Consider the following 24,222-nt stretch of genomic DNA (forward strand, 5'->3'; position numbering starts at 1 on the left):
TATTCAGTTGTTTTTTAAAGGCTTCCCATTAATCATTGAACCCCTACAGTTTGGAAGCAGGTCGTTCAGACCATCGAATCTACACCATCCCTGCAAAGAGCATTCCACCCAGACTCCCCCATCTTATTTTTTGAGAAGATTTGTAAATGCCTTGCAAGAACTGTAACAAACACTACATTGGCAAACAGCCAGAAAACTAGCCACCAGGATACATGAACATCAACTAGCCACAAAAAGACATGACCCACTCTCACTAGTATCTTTACATACGGATGAGGAAGGACACCACTTCGACTGGGACAACACATCCATCCTAGGACAAGCCAAACAGAGACATGCACGAGAATTCCTAGAAGCACGGTATTCCAACCAGAACTATCAACAAACACATTGACTTGGATCCCATTTACCACCCCTTGAGAAAAACAGGAAATGACATCACCATAGGAAGTGATGTTACCACAGGAAATGATATCAACTCAAGCATATAAATACAAAATGGGCTACACCACCAGTGTTTCATCCGGAGGCTCACTGAAGATGTTACCTAGTGTATGGGGACAAAACGTCTGAAAACGAACCTTCCAGCTCTGCGAGCAAACCAACATCCAGTCATCCATCCTATTCTTGTAACCCTGCATTTCCCATGGCTAATCTACCTAGCCTGCACATCAATGGACACTATGGGCAATTTAGTATGGCCAATCCACCTAAACCTGCATATTTTTGGAGCAAACTCACGCAGACACAGACGAACATGCAAACTCCACACAGACAGTCGCCTGTGGCTAGAATCAAGCCTGGCTCCCTGGCATTATGCCATGCCACCCTTTTTTAAAGCTTGTTCAATCAGATTTTTGTCCCTTGTCTTCAGAGGTCCCTCTCTCACAGGAAGACTTCATCACATTGTCTGCATTTTCTTTTGCTTTTATGCTGTCCCTGACTTCCCTGGTCAGTCATGATTGCCTCATCGTCTCCTTAGTATGTTTCTTCTTCCTTGGGATGAATTTCTGCTGTGTCTCCTGAATTACCCCCAGAAACTCTGCCATCGCTGCTCCACCATCTTCCCTGCCAGATTCCAATTCCAGTAACTCAGGCCAACTCCTCCCTCATGTCTTTATAGTTACCTTTCCTCTACTGTAATACATGTTATTCCAGCTTCTCCCTCAAACTGCAGGGTGAACTCTATCATATTATAATCACTAGTCCCCAGGGGGTGCATCACCTTCAGCTCGCTAATCAAGTCTGCCTCAACATCAAATCTACAAGTGCCTGTTCCCTCGTAAGTTTGACCACAAGCTGCTCCAAAGACCCATCTTGTAGACATTCCACAAATTCCTTTTCTTGAGATCTGCTAACAACCTAACTTTCCCAGTCCAATAGCAGATTGAAATCCGTATGATTATTGTAGTAGTGCCTGTCTTACATGCCTCTTCTATCTCCTGATTTATTTTCTGCTGCACATCCTGACTACTGCTAGGATGCCTGTACACAACTCCCATCAGGGTCTTTTTTCCTTTCCAGTTCCTCAACTCTCATTGAGGTGTGAAACATTTGGACAGAAGAGATAGCGTGAGGCAATGCAGATTGAAGTGGTGACAACCAATCCTCACAGGTCGCAGGACATACTGAGAGAGTAATCAACAAAGTATATGGGATCTTAGATGCAAATTAAGCATTAACTTAAATGCAGTTATCTGGGACAGTGCTTGAATTTGGGATTGCTCCAGCAAACAGCTGGCACAGAAATGAAATGCTGAATGGTCTCCTATGCTGTAACCCTCTATCGTTATATGGCTTCAGGAAGGGAAGAACTGTACCTGCAGAATGGTATATCCTAGTAGTCGCAGGTGTCGATCCCGCATGGCTCGAGATCCCACCAACACATCCGAGTTGTGGCAGTAATGCCATTTGTCATTCACCGACATCACAATCCTGTGGGAAGGAGAGCCTGTTACTGATGAAACATGCAACTCCACTGCTGGACTGGTTCAGTTTAAGTACTACCACTTCCCAGGTTTTCATAGATCCAAGCTGTCACCACAAATGATGTTGTTTGTTACATCCATTATGGGATAAAGTCATACAGCATGGAAACAGACTCTTTGGATTAACACATCCAGGTCTTGCCAATCAGGAATCCTAAACTGAACAAGGTCCCATTTGTCTGTGTCACTCTAAACCTTACCTTTCCATGTACCTATCCAAATATCTTTTAAATGCTGTATCTGTCTCTACGACTTCCTCTGGCAGCCTGTTCCATAAACACATCACCGTGTGTGTGAAAAGGTTTCCCTTCAGGTTCCTTTTAAATCTTTCCCCTTTCACCTTAAACCTATGCCCTCTAGTTTTGAACTCCCCTACCCTGGGAAAAGACCTTGACTATTCACCTTATCCATGCCCCTCATGATTTTATAAATCTCTCCAAGGTCACCCCTCAGCCTCGTATACTCAAGGCAAAAAAAGTGCCAGTCTATCCAGCCTCACCTATAACCCAAACCTTCCAGTCTCAGTAACATCCTTGTAAATCATTTTTGCATCCTTTCCAGTTTAATAACACCCTTGCTGTAGCAGGGCAACCAGAATTGTACGCAGTATTTCAAAAGTGGCCTTATCAATGTCCTGTACAGCCATAACATGACATCCCAATTCCTATACTCAATGCTTGACCGATGATGGCAAGCATCCAAATGCCTGTCTACCAGCAATGCCACTTTCAAGGAACTATGTGCCTGCACCCCTCAGTCTCTTGAAATTGTTAAGGATGCAAACTAAATAAAAGTAACCCCCACTCTTTGCTCATCCACACAGCACAATGCTATTCCATCCATCACTTCTGTGCCCTCTTTTTGAAGAGCAAAAAACTGTCTTTAAACCATTCGGCCAGGTACATACATACAAACATATGAATTCGGAGCTGAAGTAGACTCTTTTCAAATTCATTCATAGGATGTGGGGTTCACTAGCTAGGCCAGCATTTATTGCCCATCCCCAATTACCAAGAGGGCAATCACATTGCTACGAATGTGGGAGTCATATGTAGGCCAGACCAGATAAGGACTGCAGTCTCCTTCCCTAAAGGATATTAGTGAACAGGATGGCATTTTACAACAATCAACAATGGTTACATGGTCAACATTAGACTCTTCATTTTTTATTGAATGCAAATTCCACCATCTGCTGTGGGAGGATTGGAACCTGGGTCCCCAGAACGTTACCTGGGTCTCTGGATTAATAGGCTTTGCAGTAGAAGGGCTTATGCCTGGAACGTCACTTCTCCCACTCCTTGGATGCTGCCTGATCTGCTGTGCTTTTCCAGCACAATATCCTCTGGATTAAAAGTCTAACAATAGTACCACAAGGTTAGCGTGTCTCCCCAAACCTGCTGCCCAATTTGAGAAGATCATGGCTATGTAAAGATCTCATTGTGAGTTGTGTACAATTTCATCTTATTCTAGCAGTGGGGAAGAGAGATAAAGAGAAGTGTGTGTATTGTAGTTGTTGTGGGTGAGTGTGAATGTGATATCAGTTTTATCCAGAAACAATCCTATTGTGGGCGCAGGATAATAACAACCACTTAACTATTTAATGGGTAGATAACTATGCTGAAACTTTATTGCTGGAACAGCACAGCAGGTCAGACAGCATCTAGGGAAAAGGAGATTCGACGTTTCGGGCACATGCCCTTCCTCATTCCTGAGGAAGGGCATGTGCCCGAAACGTCGAATCTCCTTTTCCCTAGATGCTGTCTGACCTGCTGTGCTGTTCCAGCAATAAAGTTTCAGCTTTGATCTCCAGCGTCTGCAGACCTCACTTTCTCCGGGTAGATAACTATGGCATTGGGTGCAAATCTGAAATATCCAGCTTGTAAAGAGAAAACATCTATCCTTCTTTCTCCTCCCCCTCCTCTTGTGTGGGGAAGTAACAGAAAATCTGGCAGCTGTTCTCACTCACTATAAATTGATCTCTCTGCAACTTCCTTTGCTGAAGAGGAAAAGGTTCAAAATCACCATCAGAGACACCAAAACTGAATCCTCAAACAGTTAATTGAAGTCTGAGAATTGGTTTGTCCACCATCTCCTATCATTAGCAGTCAAAAGAAAAAACACTCATCAACACCTGTAACAAGAACAGAACGTTCTAGGAAAACTCAGTGGGTCTGGCAGCATCTACTGAGTCAAAACATGCATCTGAGGAATAAGAGAGTCTCCTGTTCCTTGAATGCTGCCTGACCAGCTGTTGCCACACATTGCTTTTTTCTCCCTTCCTCTAATGTTTGTGTCTGGCTCTGTCTCTATGTGTATCTGTTTAATTGCGTACAGAATTTCACAAATGGGTAGAGTTCAGATTTTGCAGTTAAAAGTTAGCAATTCATGTATTTTTTTCTTGCCATTGGTTAAAATAATTTATTTTCCTGCTTATGAAAAAAATGGTGTGTATATTTTTTTAACCTGAATTTGACAGGCAAAATGGTGCAATTTGGTGATTTAATCAAATTTTTCACATTGTGATGACTCCTGGAAAAGTGGGACTTGATTTCCAGCATATTACCTCAATGAGCGACGACAGCTGAGGTGATCATAATCTCTCTATTTTCCTGTCCGTCCTCCATTCCCTTGTTAATCAAGAATCAAACCTCACTCAGCCTGAATAATATACAATGATCCTATCTTCACTGCTGAGGAAGAGATATTTTTAAACTGCATCTTCTGTTTGTAGTTTTTCAGCATGCATCCCGTCAAATCCCCTCAGGATCTTGCATGTTTCACTAAGATTACATTTTATTCTTCTAAACTGGGCTGGATACAGCGCAAACCTTCCTATCCTCCCTCATAAGACAAACCCTTCAATGCCAAACTCAGTTGAATGAGTTTTTTCTTAACTGCTTCTAATGAAATTGTATATTTTCTTAAATAAGGACCAAAACTGTATATTGCACTCCAGATGCTGTCTCACCAAAGCTCTGTATAACTGTAGCAAAATCTCCCAAGGGAGGCAGTGGGCATAATGGTCATGTCACTGGATTAGTAATCTAGAATCCCAGGCTGTAATGTTCGGGAGGACATAGGGTTGGATCCCACCATGACAGATGGTGAAATCCAAATTCCATAAAAAAAAGAAATCAAAAGCGAGTCTAAAGTGACTGCTTATTATGAAAACCACTCTGGCTCATTAATGCTCTTTAGGGAAGGAAATTTGCCATCCTGACATGGTTTGGCCTACATGTAACTCTAGACCCACAGCAATGTGGTTGTCTCCTCACTGTCCTCAGAAATGGCTTAGCAAGCCTCCGAGTTCTAGGCTAATTAAGCATGGGCAAAAAATGCTGGCCTAGCCAGCAACACCCACATCCCTCAAACAAATACTAAATATTCAATTTCCCTTGCAATAACTGACAATAGCCAATTCGAATTGCTTATAGTACCTGAATGCTACCATTTTGGGATTCATATCTGGACATCTAGATCGCTCTGTTCTGCATTTTCTCTTCAATATATTACTTTCCAAAGTAGAAAACTAACTTTTCCCCACATGATATTCCATCTTCCAAATTTTCTGCACACTCACTTAACCATCTATAAAATTAATATTGCTGAAAAAAAAATTCTCAAAGCTTTTGGACTTTTACTCATCAGGATAATTCACAAGAATACCAATTCAAGGAGAAAATAACCTCTAGTGGCATCTACTAATCAGAGTCCACTGTAGCACTGTCCTCTTACACAATGCAGATGCTGGTTTTCTCTTTTTATTCACTCATGAAATGTAGGCATCTCTGGCTAGTCCCCTATTTATTGCCCATCCCTAATTGCCCAGATGGTAGTTAAGAGTCAACCACATTACTGTAGGTCTGGAGTCACATGTAAGCCAGATCAGGTAAGGATGGCAGTTTCCTTCCCTCAAGGGCATTAAGAAACCAGAAGTGTTTTCTGATAATTGACAATGGTTTAATGGTCATAATTAGACTCTTAATTCCAGATTCTTTACTGAGTTCAAATTCCACATTTGCCATGGCAGGATTTGAACCTGAGTACCCAGAACATTGAGTTTTTGGATTAACAGTCTAGCAATAATACCACTAGGCCATTGCCTCCCCTTACATTGGTATTTCCTGGAAAACAAAAAGCTTCAACAGACAGTGCATTTCTTCTCATAATAGAAAACCCTATTTCTATCCATACCCCTTTGTACAGCCCTTCTGTCATCTTCACAACTTACCTGGCTTGGTGTTGTTGGCAAGTTTAGCAATCATACATTTATTCTTTGTAAATGATTTGAGTCCCAGTAGATCCTGTGATTTTTGACTTGTTACATCATGCTAACCCAAAATTGCCCATTTCTACCTAATCTCTGTTTGCTGTTCACTAACCAATCCTCAACAAAGACAATTTGTTATCTCCTACACCAGGAGGTCTCATTCTGTGTCGTAATCTTTAGAAACATTTGAAGTAGAAGCAGAAAATACCACTCAGGCACGTGATGCTGCCCATCCACGTAGTTAAGATCATGGTTGATCTACTTGTGTTGTGAATTCCAAATTTCCACCTACTCCAGATAAACTCTGTGCCTGGCAAGAATCTATCCACCTCCATCTTTAAAATGTTCAATTATCCCATTTCCATCACCTTCTGAGATGGACAGTTCCAAAGTTGAATACTCTCAGAGTGAAAGATCAACCCCTGATTTTAAATCAGTTCCCACTGATTCTGGACTGACCCCAAAACACATTTTGAAAATGTGCTTTCCATGTCTAACTTGTCAAGACCACTCAATCAAGGTGTCCTTGTGCATGAATCATAGAAGGTTGGCTTGCAGGTGCAACAGGTAATTATGAAGGCAAATGGAATTTTGTCCTTCATTGCTAAAGGGGTTGAGTTTAAAAGCAGGGAGGTTATGTTGCAGCTGTACAGGGTGCTGGTGAGGCCACACCTGGAGTACTGTGTGCAGTTTTGGTCTCCTTATTTGAGAAAGGATGTACTTGCACTCGAGGGGGTGCAGAGGAAGTTCACTAGGTTGATTCCAGAGTTGAAGGGGTTGGTTTATGAAGACAGACTGAGTAGACTGGGATTATATTCATTGGAATTTAGAAGAATGAGGGCTGATCGTAAATTATGAAGGGAATAGATAGGATAGAAGTGGAGAGAATGTTCCCACTGGTGGGTGAAACTAGAGTAAGAGGGCATAGCCTAAGGATTAGTGGGAGCAGACTTAGGACTGAATAATTGAAAAGGCACTCCTTCACTCAGAGGGTTGTGAAACTGTGGAGTTCCCTGCCCAGGGAAGTAGTTGAGGCTTCCTCAGTAAATGTTTATAAAGCTAAGATAGATAATTTTTTTTGAACAGTAAAGAAATTAAGGGTTATGGTGAGAGGGTAGGTAAGTGGAGCTGAGGCCACAAAAAGATCAGCCATGATCTTACTGAATGATGGAACAGGCTCGATGGGCCAGATGGCCGACTCCTGCTCCTAGTTCTTATGTTCTAAACATGAGAATATCTGCTTTGGTATTGCTGTCAAAATCCTGAAATTCCCTCCCTCATGGCATTGTGGATCTACCTACAAGCAGGTGGACTCTGTGGTTCAAGACGACAGCTCAGCACCACCTTCTCAAGGGGCAACTAAGAAATGAGTAATAAGTGTTCTGAGGAATGGTCATTGGACCCAATTTCTTTGATTTCTTTCCACAGGTGCTGCTAGACCTGCTGAGCTTTTCCAGCAATTTTTTTTTGTTTCTGATTTTCAGCCTCTGTAGTTCTTTTGGCTTTTAATGAGTAATAGGTTCTGGCCCAGCCAGTGACAGGAACATCCCATGAATGAATTAAACAAAGGCCACCTCTCATACTTTTAAAGTCCAACAGCAACAAGCCCAGTCTGTTCAACCTTGTTCCACAAAACTGGCTATTTCAGCTATCATTCCAGTAAATCTCTTATGAATCACTTATAATCCATTTATAGTCTTCCTCAGAAAAGGACACCAAAACTACACACAGTATTTAAGATGTGGTTTCACCAATGCCCTGTATAACTAAAACATGACATTCTTATTTTTACTTGCAATTCTTCTTGTTGTAAAGTACCGCATCCCATTCACCTTCTTGATTGTGCGTGTACCTGCATTCGTAACTTCTTGTGGCTCATGCACTAGAACACTTAAACCCCTTAAACCTCGGAATTCTGCAGCCTTGCTCCATTTAAGTAACACTTTGCTTTTTTCAGTCTTTCTGCCAAAGTGAACAACTTCACTCTTCTCACATTACTCCATTGCCAATTTTTGCTCCCCCATTCAGCCTAACTATACATAGATATAATAGATCTACAGATCTAACGATCTCATTTAATTATATGTATAAAATCTTCATATATGATTTCTTCACAACCTATTTTCCTAGTTATGTTGGTGTAGTTGGCAAGTTTAACAACCTTACATTCATTCATCAGCAAATGTAGTCACTACACTTTTGCTCCCTTCACCTTCATCGACATAAAAAGTTCAAACCCCAGTATAGACCCCTGTAGGGTTCAACATGTCACATCTTACCAATTAGTCAAGACCCAGCCACACAAACACTCTTGTTTTCTGCCAGCCAGCTAATTTTCTATCCATGCTGATATGTTGCCCATACAACATAAGCTGGAAATGTGTTGCTGGAAAAGCGCAGCAGGTCAGGCAGCATCCAGGGAACAGGAGGATCGACGTTTCGGGCATAAGCCCTTCTTCAGGAAGGGCTTATGCCCGAAACGTCGATTCTCCTGTTCCCTGGATGCTGCCTGACCTGCTGCGCTTTTCCAGCAACACATTTCCAGCTCTGATCTCCAGCATCTGCAGACCTCACTTTCTCCTCATACAACATAAGCATTTATTTTCAAAAATATTCCCTGATGTGGCACCTTATTAAATGCCCTTTTGAAAATCCAAATTGTGTCTTCAGGCTCTCCATTATCCACAGCACGTACCCCTTCAAAAGAACTTCAATAATTTAAACATGTCTTCTCTTTGAAGAAACCACACTCAGTCCACATTTACCTTGAGATTTTGAAGTGTGCAGCTACACTCTCTTTAATGATTAATTCTAACACCTTCAACATAAGACATTGAGCCAACCAGTCTGGATTTTCATACTGACTGCCTCCCTTCCTTCTTGAACAGACAGGTTATATTTGCTACTTTCTAGTTGACAGAACCTTTCCTAAATTTAGAGAATTTTGGAAAATTGACACCAACACATTCTCTACCTCTCGAGCAATCTCTTTTTCAACCCTAAGATGAAGCTGATCAGGACCTGGAAACCCGACAGCCTGCAATTCTTCAGTACCCTCAGTTTGCTCAGTACCACAACTCTCTGCTGATTTCCCGTGCCCCTTCCAACCCCTTATGTAGAATTATTCTTAGACTGATTTTTATAATCTCAATAGTGAAGACTGAAAGAATATATATGTTCATTTCATCTGCCATTTCCTTTTTAATTCCTATTAACTCCCCATTCCCACGCACTAGAGGACCAATACATATTTTACACATAAACCGAAAGAACTGTGGATGCTCAAAATCAGAAACTAAACCAGAAATTGCTGGAATACCTCAGCATGTCTAGCAGCATCCGTGAAGAGAAATCAGAGTTAACTTTGCAGGTCAAGTGACCCATCCTCAGTACTGACAAGGGTCACTCAGCCCAATACATTAACTCTGATTTCTCTCCACAGATGCTGCAAGATGTGCTGAGCTTTTTTTTTTTAGCAATTTCTGTTTTTGTACACACTTTATATACCTTTCTTTCTTTTTAAATACTTGTAGAAACTCTTGCTATTCTGTTTGTACATCCCCAGCTGTCTCCCCCTCATTTTCTAATTTATTCCTCCTGATTACTTTTAGCCATTTCTCACTTTTTTCTTTATGTACGATATCCGAGGTCCCTGTGTGGTGGTAATTTCCAAAACTGGAATTCAGTGTGTTGGCACAACAAATGGCATGTGAAGAATCTCAGCCACAGGTTAGAAGGAAAGTTAATTCTGACCAAACATCTGACCTGCTACATACCTTTGCACAGTTATATGCTTTTCCTTACACTTGATGCTTTTCCTAAATTCTTTAGTTAACTATGGATGGTGGGTCCTCATTGTAGGACTTTTATTTATATACAGGTCATTCTGTTATAACGCGACAGTAATGTTCCTCTGCAACCTCATGCTATAGAAAATCATGCTATGGGAAACCGCTGTTGAAATCGTGCTGTGGAAAACTCAATATACCCATTCAGCAGAAAGTTTGCATTTTGCAAACAATGTCCATAATTCATCAGTCAGGTTACAGCCAATTCACACTGAAGAAATGTGTGTTATTGAAGAACTACCTGTACAAGGTACCTGATTTATGAATGTCTGACATACGAGTGCCCATACGTACAGACACAATCCAATACAACGGCAACACTTTATTACCCACCCCTAGTTGCCTTTCAGAAGATGGGGGTGAGCTGCCTTCTTGAACCGCTGCAGTCCACCTGCTGTGGGTTGACCCACAATGTCCTTAGCGAGGGAATTGTAGGATTTTTACCCAAAGACAGTGAAGAAACAGCAATATATTTCCAAGTCAGGATGGTGAAGTGGCTTGGAGAGGAACTTGCAGGTGGTGGTATTCTCATGTATCTGCTGCCCTTGTCCTTCTAGATGGAAGTGGTTGAGGGTTTGGAAAATATCTAAGGATCTTTGGTGATTACAATGTCTCTTATTAGAGATAAACATGGTCTGGCATTTGAGTGGTGTGAATATTACTTGCCACTTGTCAGCCCAAGCCTGGATATTGTCTCAATCTTCCTGCATTTGAACTTCGACTGCTTCAGTATCTGAGGAGTCATAGTTGATGCTGAACATTGTGCAATCATCAGTGAACATCTCCATTTCTGACTTTATGACGGAGAGAAGGTCATTGATGAAGCAGCTGAAGATGGTTGGGCCTAGGACACTACCTTGAGGAACTGGAGCTGATATGACTGACCTCCAACAACCATCTTCCCACGTGCTAGGCATGACTCTAACCAGTCGAGAGTTTGTCCCCTGATACCAATTGATTCCAGTTTTTCTAGGGCTCCTTGATACCACACTTGGTCGAATGTGGCCTTGATGTCAAGGATGGCGGATTTCCTTCCCTAAAGGACATTAGTGAACCAGATGGGTTTTTCCAACAATCAACAATGGATTATGTACATCAGTAGACTCTCATTTCCAGAATTTTTTATTGAATTCAAATTCCACCATCTGCCATGGCAGGTTTGAAACCCAGAACATTATCTATGATTATGGAATAATAGTCTAGCAGTAATACCACCAAGCCATTGCCTCCCTAATATATAACGTATGAATGCTTCCTGTACTTACGAACGGCTACTTTACATTGTCCTGCATTGTGTTCCAACTTGTATACAAGTCAACTTGTGAACGGACCCCAGAACAGAACCCATTCACAATCCGGGGACCACCTGTAGTAGGAATACAATTATTCTGAATATTCTGATATATTCTTTTAATTTTTTCCAATTCTCTGTTGATCTATCCCCTAGTCTAATATCCCAGTTCACTTCAGCTGCTCAACTTTCATGCCAACACAGTTGCCTTTATTTAGATTTAAATCACTAGTCTCAGACCTGATCTTCCTTCTTTCAACTCAAATTTAAAATTCAATCATATTGTGGCTGCTGTTACTTTGGGTTGTCTGGAAAGGGTGAGAGAAAAGGATCTGAAAACAGTAACCAGCACTTAAAGCAGCGAGGAGATCCTTAATAAATATTTTGATTCAGTATTCACTACTGAGAAGGACCTTCTGAGGACAGCATGAAACAGATTGCTGTGCTAGAACAGGTTAATGTTAGGAAGGAGGATGTGCTGAAACTTTTGAAAAACATAAGGATAGAGAAATCTCCTGGGCCAGACGGGGTATACCCTAGGTTACTACAGGAAGCGAGGGAAGAGACTGCTGCGCCTTTGGTGTTGATCTTCATGTCCTCGTGTACACTGGAGAGTGGCAAATGTTATTCCCTTGTTCAAGAAAGGAAATAGGGATAATCCTGGGAATTACAGACTAGTCAGAGTTATGTCATTGGTAGGCAAAGTATTGGTGAAGATTCTGAGAGACAAAATTCATGACTACTTGGAAAACCAGAATTTGATTAGAGATAGTCAGCATGGCTTTGAGAGGGGCAGGTCATGCCTCACAAACCTTATTGAATTATTTGAGGATCTGATAAAACACATTGATGAAGGTAGAGCTGTGGATGTGGTATACATGGATTTTAGCAAGGCATTTGATAAGGTTCCCCATGGTAGGCTCATTCAGAAAGTAAGGAAGCATGGGATACAGGGAAACCTGTCTGGATACAGAACTGGCTAGCTCATAGAAGACAGATGGTGGTGGTAGGTAGAAAGTATTCAGCCTGGAACTCGGTGACCAGTGGTGTTCTGCAGTTCTGGAACCGCTCTTTGTGATTTTTATAAATCACTCGGATGAGGAAGTGGAAAGGTGGGTAAGTTTGCCAATGACATAAAGGTTGTTGGAGAAGTGGATAGTTTGGAGGACTGTTATAAGTTGCAATGAGACATTGACAGGATGCAGAACTGGGCTGATAAGTGGCAGATGGAGTTCCATTTGGAGAAGTGTGAAGCCATTCACATTAGAAGGTCGAATTTAAATGCAGAATACAGGGTTAAATGCAGAATTCTTGGCACTGTGGAGAAACAGAGGGATCTTGGGGTCCATGTCCATAGATCCCTCAAAGGTGCCACCCAGGTTGATAGGGTTGTTAAGAAGGTGGATGGTGTGTTGGCTTTCATTAACAAGGGTATTGAGTTTAAGAGCTGCAAGGTTATGCTGCAGTTCTAAAGAGTCCTAGTTAGACCACATTTGGAATATTGTGTTCAGTTCTGGTCACCTCATTACAAGAAAGGTGTGGAAGCTTTAGAGAGGGTGCAGAGGAGATGTACCAGGATGCTGCCTGGACTGGAGGGGATGTCCCATGAAGAGAAATTGATAGCTGGGGCTTTTCTCATTGGAGCGAAGAAGGATGAGAGATGACTTTATAGAGGTGTACAAGATGTTGAAAGGCATAGGCAGAGTGGATAGCCAGAGACTTGTTCCCATGGCAGAAATGTCTATCATGAGGGGGCTTAATTTTAAGGTAATTGGAGGAAAGATTAGGGTAGATGTCAGAGGTAGGATCTTTACTTAGAGAGTGGTGGGTGTGTGGAATGTACTGCCAGCATTGGTAGTAGAGTCAGATACATTAGGGACATTTAAGCAACTCTTAGAAAGGCACATAGAAGTTGGTACGTAGGTTGGTATGATCAGAGAATAGGATAAAAGACCAGCACAGCATCGAGGGCCGAAGAGCCTGTACTGTGCTATACTGTTCTACATTCTAATACTCCCCACTTACCTGGATGGGTGGAGCTCCAACAACACTCAAGAAGCTTGACACCACCCAGGACACTTGATTGACACCACATCCGTAAACATCCACTCCCTCCACTACTAACGCTCAGTACCAGCAGTGTCTACGATCTAGAAGATGTTACATGACACCAGTTTACAGTTCAATCTTGTCCACCCCAGTCCAACATTGGCACCTCCACATCATATTTATAAGATACACTGCAGAAATTCACCAAAGCACTATCCAAACCCACAAGTGCTTCCATTTAGAGTTTGCACGTTCACTCCATGTCTGCATGGGTTTCCTCTAGGTGCTCTGGTTTTCTCCTGACAGTCCAAAGATATGCAAGTCAAATTGCCCCCTTGTGTCCAAGGATGTGCAAGCTTTGGTGGGTTTGCCATGGTAAATGTGGAGTTATGAGGATAGGGGGGGGCTGAGTCTGGGTAGAATGCTCTTCAGAGGGTCAGTAGAGAGTCCATGGGCCAAATGTCCTCTATCTGCACTGTTGAGATTCAATGATCTTCAGCTGCTTCATTAATGACCTTTTCTCCATCACAAGATCAGAAGTGGGGATTTTCGCTGATGATTACACATGTTCACAACATTCATGACTCCTCAGATTCTGAATCAGTCCATATACAAATGCAGCCAGATCTGGACCATACTAGGTTTTGGCTGACAAGTTCTGGATCAGTGGTGCTGGAAGAGCACAGCAATTCAGGCAGCATCCGAGGAGCAGTAAAATCGACGTTTCGGGCAAAAGCCCTTCATCAGGAATAAAGAAAGAGAGCCTGAAGCATGGAGAGATAAGCTAGAGGAGGGTGGGGGTGGGGAGAGAGTGGCATAGAGTACAATAGGTCAGTGGGGAAGGAGATGAAGGTGATAGGTCAGGGAGGAGAGGGTGGAGTGGATAGGTGGAAAAGGAGCTGGGCAGGTCGGACAAATCCGGACAGATCAGGGGATCAAGTTGCTGGAGGTTAGAAGCTAGGATGAGGTGGGGGAAGGGGAAATGAGGAAACTGTTGAAATCCACATTGATGCCCTGGGGTTGAAGTGTTCCGAGGCGGAAGATGAGGCGTTCTTCCTCCAGGCGTCTGGTGGTGAGGGAGCGGCGGTGGAGGAGGCCCAGCACCTCCATATCCTCGGCAGAGTGGGAGGGGGAGTTGAAATGTTGAGCCACTGGGCGATTTGGTTGATTGGTGCGGGTGTCTCGGAGATGTTCCCTAAAGCGCTCTGCTAGGAGGCGCCCAGTCTCCCCAATGTAGAGGAGACCGCATCGGGAGCAACGGATACAATAGATGATATTAGTGGATGTGCAGGTAGAACTTTGATGGATGTGGAAAGCTCCTTTGGGGCCTTGGATAGAGGTGAGGGAGGAGGTGTGGGCGCAGGTTTTACAGTTCCTGCGGTGGCAGGGGAAAGTGCCAGGATGGGAGGGTGGGTCGTAGGGGGGGCGTGGACCTGACCAGGTAGTCACGGAGGGAACGGTCTTTGCGGAAGGCGGAGAGGGGTGGGGAGGGAAATATATCCCTGGTGGTGGGGTCTGTTTGGAGGTGGCAGAAATGTCGGCGGATGATTTGGTTTATGCGAAGGTTGGTAGGGTGGAAGGTTAGCACCAGGGGCGTTCTGTCCTTGTTCCGGTTGGAGGTGTTGGGTCTGAGGGCGGAGGTGCGGGATGTGGATGAGATGCGTTGAAGGGCATCTTTAACCATGTGGGAAGGGAAATTGCGGTCTCTAAAGAAGGAGGCCATCTGGTGTGTTCTATGGTGGAACCGCTCCTCCTGGGAGCAGATACGGCGGAGGCGGAGGAATTGGGAATACGGGATGGCATTTTTGCAAGAGGTAGGGTGGGATGAGGTGTAATCCAGGTAGCTGTGGGAGTCGGTGGGTTTGTAGAAGATGTCAGTGTCAAGTCGGTCGTCACTGATGGAGATGGAGAGGTCCAGGAAGGGGAGGGAGGTGTCAGAGATGGTCCAGGTAAATTTAAGGTCAGGGTGGAATGTGTTGGTGAAGTTGATGAATTGCTCAACCTCCTCGCGGGAGCACGAGGTGGCGCCAATGCAGTCATCAATGTAGCGGAGGAAGAGGTGGGGAGTGGTGCCGGTGTAATTACGGAAGATCAACTGCCCTACGTAGCCAACAAAGAGACAGGCAAAGAGACACACGTATGGGCCCCAGCTATGCCTGTCTCTTTGTTGGCTACGTAGAGCAGTTGATCTTAAACCAAATCATCCGCCGACATTTCTGCCACCTCCAAACAGACCCCACCACCAGGGATATATTTCCCTCCCCACCCCTCTCCGCCTTCCGCAAAGACCGTTCCCTCCGTGACTACCTGGTCAGGTCCACGCCCCCCTACGACCCACCCTCCCATCCTGGCACTTTCCCCTGCCACAGCAGGAACTGTAAAACCTGCGCCCACACCTCCTCCCTCACCTCTATCCAAGGCCCCAAAGGAGCTTTCCACATCCAAAGTTCTACCTGCACATCCACTAATATCATCTATTGTATCCGTTGCTCCCGATGCGGTCTCCTCTACATTGGGGAGACTGGGCGCCTCCTAGCAGAGCACTTTAGGGAACATCTCCGAGACACCCGCACCAATCAACCAAATCGCCCAGTGGCTCAACATTTCAACTCCCCCTCCCACTCTGCCGAGGATATGGAGGTGCTGGGCCTCCTCCACCGCCGCTCCCTCACCACCAGACGCCTGGAGGAAGAACGCCTCATCTTCCGCCTCGGAACACTTCAACCCCAGGGCATCAATGTGGATTTCAACAGTTTCCTCATTTCCCCTTCCCCCACCTCATCCTAGCTTCTAACCTCCAGCAACTCGATCCCCTGACCTGTCCGGACTTGTCCGACCTGCCCAGCTCCTTTTCCACCTATCCACTCCACCCTCTCCTCCCTGACCTATCACCTTCATCTCCTTCCCCACTGACCTATTGTACTCTATGCCACTCTCTCCCCACCCCCACCCTCCTCTCGCTTATCTCTCCACACTTCAGGCTCTCTTCCTTTATTCCTGATGAAGGGCTTTTGCCCGAAACGTCGATTTTACTGCTCCTCGGATGCTGCCTGAATTGCTGTGCTCTTCCAGCACCACTGATCCAGAATCTGGTTTCCAGCATCTGCAGTCATTGTTTTTACCTCTTTGGCTGACAAGTGGCAAGTAACATTCGTGTTAGACAATGGCCATCTCCAACAACAGAGAATTTAATCATCATGACATTCAATGGCATCACCATCACACCCTGCGTGTTATTTTAGAAACTCAATTAGACTAGCCATAAAAATACTATTGCTACAACAGCATGTCAGAAGCTAGGAATGTTGCAGTGAGTAACTCGCATCCTGACTCCCCAAAGCCTGTCCACTATCTAAAAGCACAAGTCTGGAGTGTGATGGAATACTCCCCACTTGCCTGGATGAGTGCAGCTCCAACAACACTCAAGGAGCTTGACACTATTGGAACATGTGCTTTCATCAGTCATGGCACAGAGTGTAAGAACTAGGAGATAATGTTGGAGTTGTACAGAGCGTTGGTCAGGCCACAACTGGAGTATAGTGTGCAGTTCTGGTCACCTCACTACAGGAAAGATTGATAGCACTAGAGAGGGTACAGAGGACCTTCACGAGGATGTTGTCTGGGATAGAGAAACTGACCTATAAGGAGAGACTGGATAGGCTTGGACTGTTTTCTTTAGAGCAGAGAAGACTGGAGGGTTGGGGGGAATGACATGATTATGAGGGGTATGGACAGGATGAATAGAGAGGAGCTGTTCCCATTGGTTGAGGGTCCAATCATGAGAGGGCTTAGTTTTAGGATAAGAAGCAGAAGATTCAGAGGCGATTTGGAGAAAGCTTTTTCACTCAGTAGGTCATGGGAATCTGGAATGCACTGCCTGGGAAGGAAATGGAAGCTGGAATTCTTACAACATTTTGAAAATATTTGGATGAGTACTTCAAATCTCATAACATTCAAAGATACGCGACAAGTGCGGGAAATTGGGATAAGTACACATTCACAGGTAGTTATATCGGTGCAGACTCGATGGGCCAAAGGGCCTTTTCTGCGCTGTATGAATCTATGAACAATCCTGGACAAAGCAGACCCCTGGATTGGCACCGCATTCATGAGCACCCACTCCTTCCACCACCACACTCAGCAGCGTACACCATCCACAAGATGCACTGCAGAAATTCATAAAAGATTCTCAGACAGCGTCTTCCAAATCCACAGCCACTTCCTTCTAGAAGGTCAAGGGCAACAGATACAAGGTCCCAAGCCACCCATGATCCTGACTTAGAAATATATCACCGTCCTTCCACTGTCGCTGGGTCAAAGTTCCGGAATTCCCTCCCTAACATCATTGAGAGTCTACTACACCAAATTAGACTTCAATGGCAAATGGCACAGGCAATAAATGCAGGTCCAGCCAGCAATGCCCAGGTACACAAATGAATTAAAAACAATAACAGTACGAGATTCTTGCTCCCCAGTGTGGAAATAGCATAGTTAGGGGAAGTAATACTGTTGTCCGTAGTGATGACAGACAGTGTGTTGTGTACCTGGTGCCAGGACATCTCTCCTAGGTTGGAGAGCAACTTTAAGTGGGAGGAGAAGGATCTAGTTGTCATGGTCCATGTAGGTATTGATAGGACTAGTAATGAGGCTCGACTGAGGGATTATAAACAGCTTGGGGCTAAATTAAAAAGCAAAACCACAAATGCAATAACTTCTGGAGGTCACTGAAGATTTGAGAAGTAAATCCGTGGTTCAAAGATTGCGGAGGGAGAAGTGGGTTCCAATTCGTGGGGCACTGGCAGCAGTACTGGAGAATTAGCAAGGCCTTCATTTGAACAATGCTGGGACCAGTGTCCTGATAAATTGTATAACGAGGGACTTTAAACCAATTGGGGGGGTGGGCGGTTGGAAAGAAGTTCCATTGAAGGGAACTTTAAACAAAAAATCAAAAAGAAATAAGAGAGCAGACGGCACAAATGAAATAAATAAATATGACTTTATAGCTATTACAGAAATATTGATACAATTTAGTCAAGACTAGGAACTCAATATTCAAGGGTATTCTACCTTCTGGAAGCACAGATAAAAACAAAAAGGAGCTGGGGTAGCTTTGTTAACAAAGGATTGTCTCAGTGCAGTGAAGTGTAGAGATATAATAGATTATGATGCAAAACCAGTTTGTGTGGAAATAAAGAATAGCAAGAGAAAGAAGTCATGGATGGGGTAGTCAACAGTGAAAAGTAGCCTCATTGCAAGACAAAGTTTAAATCAGGAAATAACGATGCCATGTCAGAGGACTGGACGACAGCTGATGTGGTTCCACTTGTCAAGGATGTCAGATATAAACCAGGAAATTACAGATCAGCGAGTCTCACATCAGTGGGAGGAAAAGCTTTGGAGAAATTTCTGAGGGAGAGAATTAATCTTCACTTGGAGAAGCAAGGTCTGATCAGGTAGAGTCAGGTCACACCTAACAAATATAATTGAATTTTGGCAAGTCTGACATTTTGAAATGTCATAACATTCAAGGCTATGGGGCAAGTGTACAAAGTAGGACTTGTGTAGACTGACAATAGTTTTTTGTCAATGTAGACTCAATTGGCTGAAGCTTCTGTATCATATGGTTCTGAGATGTTTCCACAAATGGAGGCATTCTGAATGAGGGTGATAATTACAGAATAAAAAGGAATGCTGAGATACAAAGTAATTTCTTCTCCCAGAGGATAGTTGAATGCCTGGAATTCTCCACCTCAGAGATCATAGTATTTAAAGAATACTGAGGTAATTAATTAATCCTGTCATATTACAACTATGGAGTCTAACATAAACTGATTGGATCCAAAAATGTGCTGCTCTCAGAAACTACCACGAAAGTATTTTATGAAACCCTCATCCAGGCTATTACCAGCAGTCTGATCCTTTCGGTTTGAACAGATTAAAGTTACCCATGATTATTGCCATTCTTTTACAACAAGCGCCCAATATTTCTTCTTGTGTACTTGGGCCCATGTTATGGTTGATGCTGGCCCAACTTGTCAAACGCTATCTGAAAATCTAACTATAGAGTATCCCCTTTATCCATATGGTTAGTTACTTCCTTACAGAACACCACTAAATTGGACAAAACATTTCCCTTGTACAAAACCATGTTGACTTTGTCTGATCACACTATTTTTTTTTGAATGGCCTATTACTACCTCTAATAGGTACACTGGCCCCACCCCCCCCACCTTTTCCTCCGCTACATCGATGACTGTATCGGCGCCGCCTCGTGCTCCCACGAGGAGGTTGAACAGTTCATCCACTTCACCAACACCTTCCACCCCGACCTCAAATTCACCTGGACAGTCTCAGATTCCTCCCTCCCCTTCCTAGACCTCTCTATTTCTATCTCGGGTGACCGAATCAACACCGACATCTACTGTAAACCGACCGACTCCCACAGCTACCTTGACTACACCTCCTCCCACCCTGCCCCATGTAAAAACGCCATCCCATTCTCCCAATTCCTTCGTCTCCGCCGCATCTGCTCCCAGGAGGACCAGTTCCAAAACCGTACAACCCAGATGGCCTCCTTCTTCAAGGACCGCAATTTTCCCGCCCGACGTGGTCGACGATGCCCTCCACCGTATCTCTTCCACTTCCCGCTCCTCCGCCCTTGAGCCCCGCCCCTTCAACCGCCACCAGGACAGAACCCCACTGGTCCTCACCTACCACCCCACTAATCTCCATATACAGCGTATCATCTGCCATCATTTCCGCACCTCCAAATGGACCCCACCACCAGGGATATATTTCCCTCCCCTCCCCTATCAGCGTTCCGTAAAGACCATTCCCTCCGTGACTCCCTCGTCAGATCCACACCCCCCACCAACCCAACCTCCACTCCCGGCACCTTCCCCTGCAACTGCAGGAGGTGTAAGACTTGCGCCCACACCTCCCCCCTCACTTCCCTCCAAAGCCCCAAAGGATACTTCCATATCCGCCACAAATTCACCTGCACCTCCACACACATTATCTATTGCATCCGCTGCACCCGATGTGGCCTCCTCTATATTGGGGAGACAGGCCGCCTACTTGCAGAGCGCTTCAGAGAACACCTCTGGGACACCCGGACCAACCAACCCAACCACCCTGTGGCCCAACACTTCAACTCCCCATCCCACTCCACCAAGGATATGCAGGTCTTTGGACTCCTCCACCGCCAGACCACAACAACACGACGGTTGGAGGAAGAGCGCCTCATCTTCCCCCTGGGAACCCTCCAACCACAAGGGATGAACTCGGATTTCACCAGTTTCCTCATTTCCCCTCCCCCCACCTTGTCTCAGTCAAATTCCTCGAACTCAGCACCGCCCTCCTAACCTACAATCTTCTTCCTGACCTCTCCGCCCGCACCCCACTCTAACCTATCACCCTCACCTTGACCTCTTACCACCTATCACATTTCCAACACCCCTCCCCCAAGTCCCTCCTCCCTACCTTTTATCTTAGCCTGCTGAACACACTTTCCTCATTCCTGATGAAGGGCTTATGCCCGAAACGTCGATTCTCCTGTTCCTTGGATGCTGCCTGACCTGCTGTGCTTTACCAGCAACACATTTTCAGCTATTACCTCTAATAATAAATTCTATCATTTTCTTTATGACAGATGTTAAGCTAATTGGCCTGTAGTTTCCTTTTCCATTCACCCTCCTTCCCTGAACAGAGGTGTTATGTTCATTATTTTCCAATGTGATGTGGCCTTTCCAGAATCTAAGGAATTTTGGAAAATTAAAAATGATTATCTACCACCTTAGTAGACACTTCCTTTAAATCCCCAGGATGAAGTCCACCAGAAACCCTGAGTTTTGACCATAGCAGAATTCAGCCATTCAGTCAATCACGTCTGCTCTGCCATTCAATGAGCTGATCTGATAACTCTCAACTCCATCATCAGCCTTTAATTCTAATACTTTTTCCAGTAAGGGTAAAGTCACCATAGCCCTAATAGTATTGGGCTGCTTTTTCATTAGAGAGAGAGATTAACCCAAGGGACACCACTCCTCAGGGGAGAGGTTGAGAAGGAAAGCCGTTTGTAGCAATCTCAACCAGTACAGGAATTAAACCCATGAACTAACCGATACCCCTCCCTATTCCCGAGCGATAGTGATTGTCATTGTTTTAAGTTCCTCCTTTCCTTTCATCTCTTAATTTATAATTATTTTCGGTATGTTTATGTGTATCTTCTAAGCTGAAGGCAGAAACAAATTATCCAGAGGAAGAATATGATTGAATCAGAGTCGGTGCAAAGGAGATTTGCCAGGATGTTGTCAGAATAAAGGGCACCAATTTAAGACTGGAATGAGAAGGAATTTCTCCTCAGAGGGTTGAGAATCTTTGGAACTCCTTGCCCCAGAGTGCTGAGGGGTCAGAGTCCTTGTGTATACTTAAGGCTGAAATAAATGGATTCTTGATCAGTAGATGAATCAAGGTTGTGGGGAAACCACAGGAAAGTGAGGGGCCGAATAGACTACTCCAGTTCATATTTCTTATGGTGTTATCTTGGCTGCAGTGATTCAGCTATGAAGTGAGTCCAAATAAGCTGGAGTTGTTTTTATTGGAGCACAGACTGAGGAGGGATCTGACTGAGAGGCATAAATAGGTTAGATAAGAGATGTTTTTCTCCTTTGTACAAGGGTCACGACCAAAATCACAGTCTTGAGTTAAGGAGCAGGAGGATGAAAGGGGTTGTTCAGAGTTGTTGTTTTCCACCTGAAGAGTAATAGGTGTCTGGAACTCACTACCTAAAAGGATGGTAGAAGTGGGCACCCTCCAGACATTTGAGACATATTTGGATGAGGATTTGAAACACTATAGCAAGCATGACAACAGGTGAAGTGCTGGGAGTCTAGACTGGGATAAATAGATGTCTGATGAGCAGTGTGGATGTGATGAGCTGAAATACCTTTACCCATCTTGTAAAAACTCCACGATTCAATTTATTCAATGCTTCTGCTATTTCCTTATTTTGATTATCAGTTGTCCAGATGTATCCTCTCGAAGCCCCACTTTACTTACTCTTTCCCCTTGTTAGATGCCTTCAAAACTTTTACCATCTGATTATATATTTCTATCCAGCTTTCCTTCATACTTGAAATATGTTCTTCCTTTCTTAACTCCTTTTCTTTCTGGTTTTATACACTAGCTAAGGTAAGAATCAAACTCAGGCCAAGCTCACACCTATCGAGTGACATGCCAAGTTCATTCCCTTTTGTGTTTACCTGTTCACTTGCTCCATCTCCAGATGTCTCTGTTTCTCAATTAGTGACGATCGGTTCACAGACGGTGGCACAGTGTTCGCCATGTCCACCTGCCCAATACTGCTCTGGCTCTCAGGATAATGTGGGCTGTCGTAAAAATTTGGAGTTGTCTGTTCTGTTCTGAAGAGATTGTGCTCTTGGTTCTGGGATGGTGTTTCAGTTTGCTCATCTAAGATTTTCTCGATGGGAAACTGAAAGAGGGAACTGGAGCCAATAACTGGTGAGCAGCCAGTGGTGTTAGGGACCTGGTTCAAACAGTCAGACGGACTGCTCAGTGTAGAGCTGTCCTGACTCTCCAGTGACTGCTCCTTGGTCAGGCTAGTGTAGTAGTTCGAAGGAGGGTAATAAGTGTTGTACTCAATGGTTGAGTTGGCTAAGACGGAGGCCGAGCCTGAACGTCCACTACTCACTGCAGGCTGGGTGCGTGTGAGGAAATCCACTTCCGCTGTAAGATCACCATCTCTCTTCTCTTTCACTATCACCTCATCATGTCCAAAGGGAGAGAATTTCTGGAAATCAGCGGTGAGGGTGGGGATATCAGGTTGACCATGGATGGAAGCTGTGTTCTCTGTGGGCTTTGAATTGGAACCAGAGGGGCACAAAGAAGTGCCAGCACTGTGAATCGTCCCATTAATATGCAGAACAGTGCCAGAACCATTTATCCACAGCAAGAAATCTGCAATTGAGCAACAAAGAAAATGTAAATAACAGCATCTAACTCAGTCAATCCGTTCCTTCAATCCCACTACAAGCACTTTACTGCTGAGGGGCAGGGAAAGCAAAGAACCTTGTAATATATGATCAAATATCTAACTTGCAGTTCCAGAAATTTAGGTGTCTCCTCTTTCTGTCCAAACATTACACAAACGGTTTGAATCATTGAGAGGATGTGAAGTAAGTGGACAGTAACAGAGCAGAACTGACCTTGGACTGGGAACCCAAATGCCAGTAATTCAAATTTCTTATTAAGGAAATCTTAGCTGATCTCTTAAAAAAATCCCAGTATGATCAGACAAAACTTCTAAATGTCGATGGTGCACAAGGAACACAACACATTAGCATGCAGCTGCAGCAAGCAACGAGGAAGGTAAATGAAATATTGGCCCCTATTGCAAGGTGATTGGAGTACAGGAATACTGTCTGTGGGGCTATGGTAAGACCACATCTGGAATGCTGTGTGCAGTTTTGATTCCCATATTTAAGGAAGGATGCACCTGCTTTGGAGACATTACCATGAAGATCATTAGGTTAGTCCCTGGGATAAAGAGTCATAGAGTCATAGATATGTACAGCATGGAAACAGACCCTTCGGCCCAACCTGTCCATGCCGACCAGATATCCCAACCCAATCTAGTCCCACCGACCAGCACCCGGCCCATATCCCTCCAAACCCTTCCTATTCATATACCAATCCAAATGCCTCTTAAATGTTGCAATTGTACCAGCCTCCACCACATCTGCTGGCAACTCATTC

General features: G+C 44.2%; 1 protein-coding gene across 3 annotated transcripts in view; it reads right to left on the bottom strand.

Moving 5' to 3' along the window:
* Positions 1-24,222, bottom strand: part of fastk (Fas-activated serine/threonine kinase) — a 72,683-nt gene that overhangs the window by 6,238 nt on the left and 42,223 nt on the right. For 2 of the 3 annotated variants that reach the window (XM_043687555.2, XM_043687552.2), the window contains 2 exons: positions 22,710-23,424; positions 1,821-1,935 (listed from right to left, as the gene is read on the bottom strand). In XM_043687555.2, coding sequence (XP_043543490.1) covers positions 1,821-1,935; positions 22,710-23,424 — 830 coding nt within the window. The remainder of the gene's footprint in view (positions 1-1,820; positions 1,936-22,709; positions 23,425-24,222) is intronic. The other variant, XM_043687553.2, reaches the window with a different exon arrangement.

This window comes from Chiloscyllium plagiosum, unplaced genomic scaffold (genome assembly GCF_037043375.1).
Source record: "Chiloscyllium plagiosum isolate Xiang-an unplaced genomic scaffold, Cpla_swu_hap1 HiC_scaffold_4, whole genome shotgun sequence".
Taxonomy (NCBI): Eukaryota; Metazoa; Chordata; class Chondrichthyes; order Orectolobiformes; family Hemiscylliidae; genus Chiloscyllium; species Chiloscyllium plagiosum.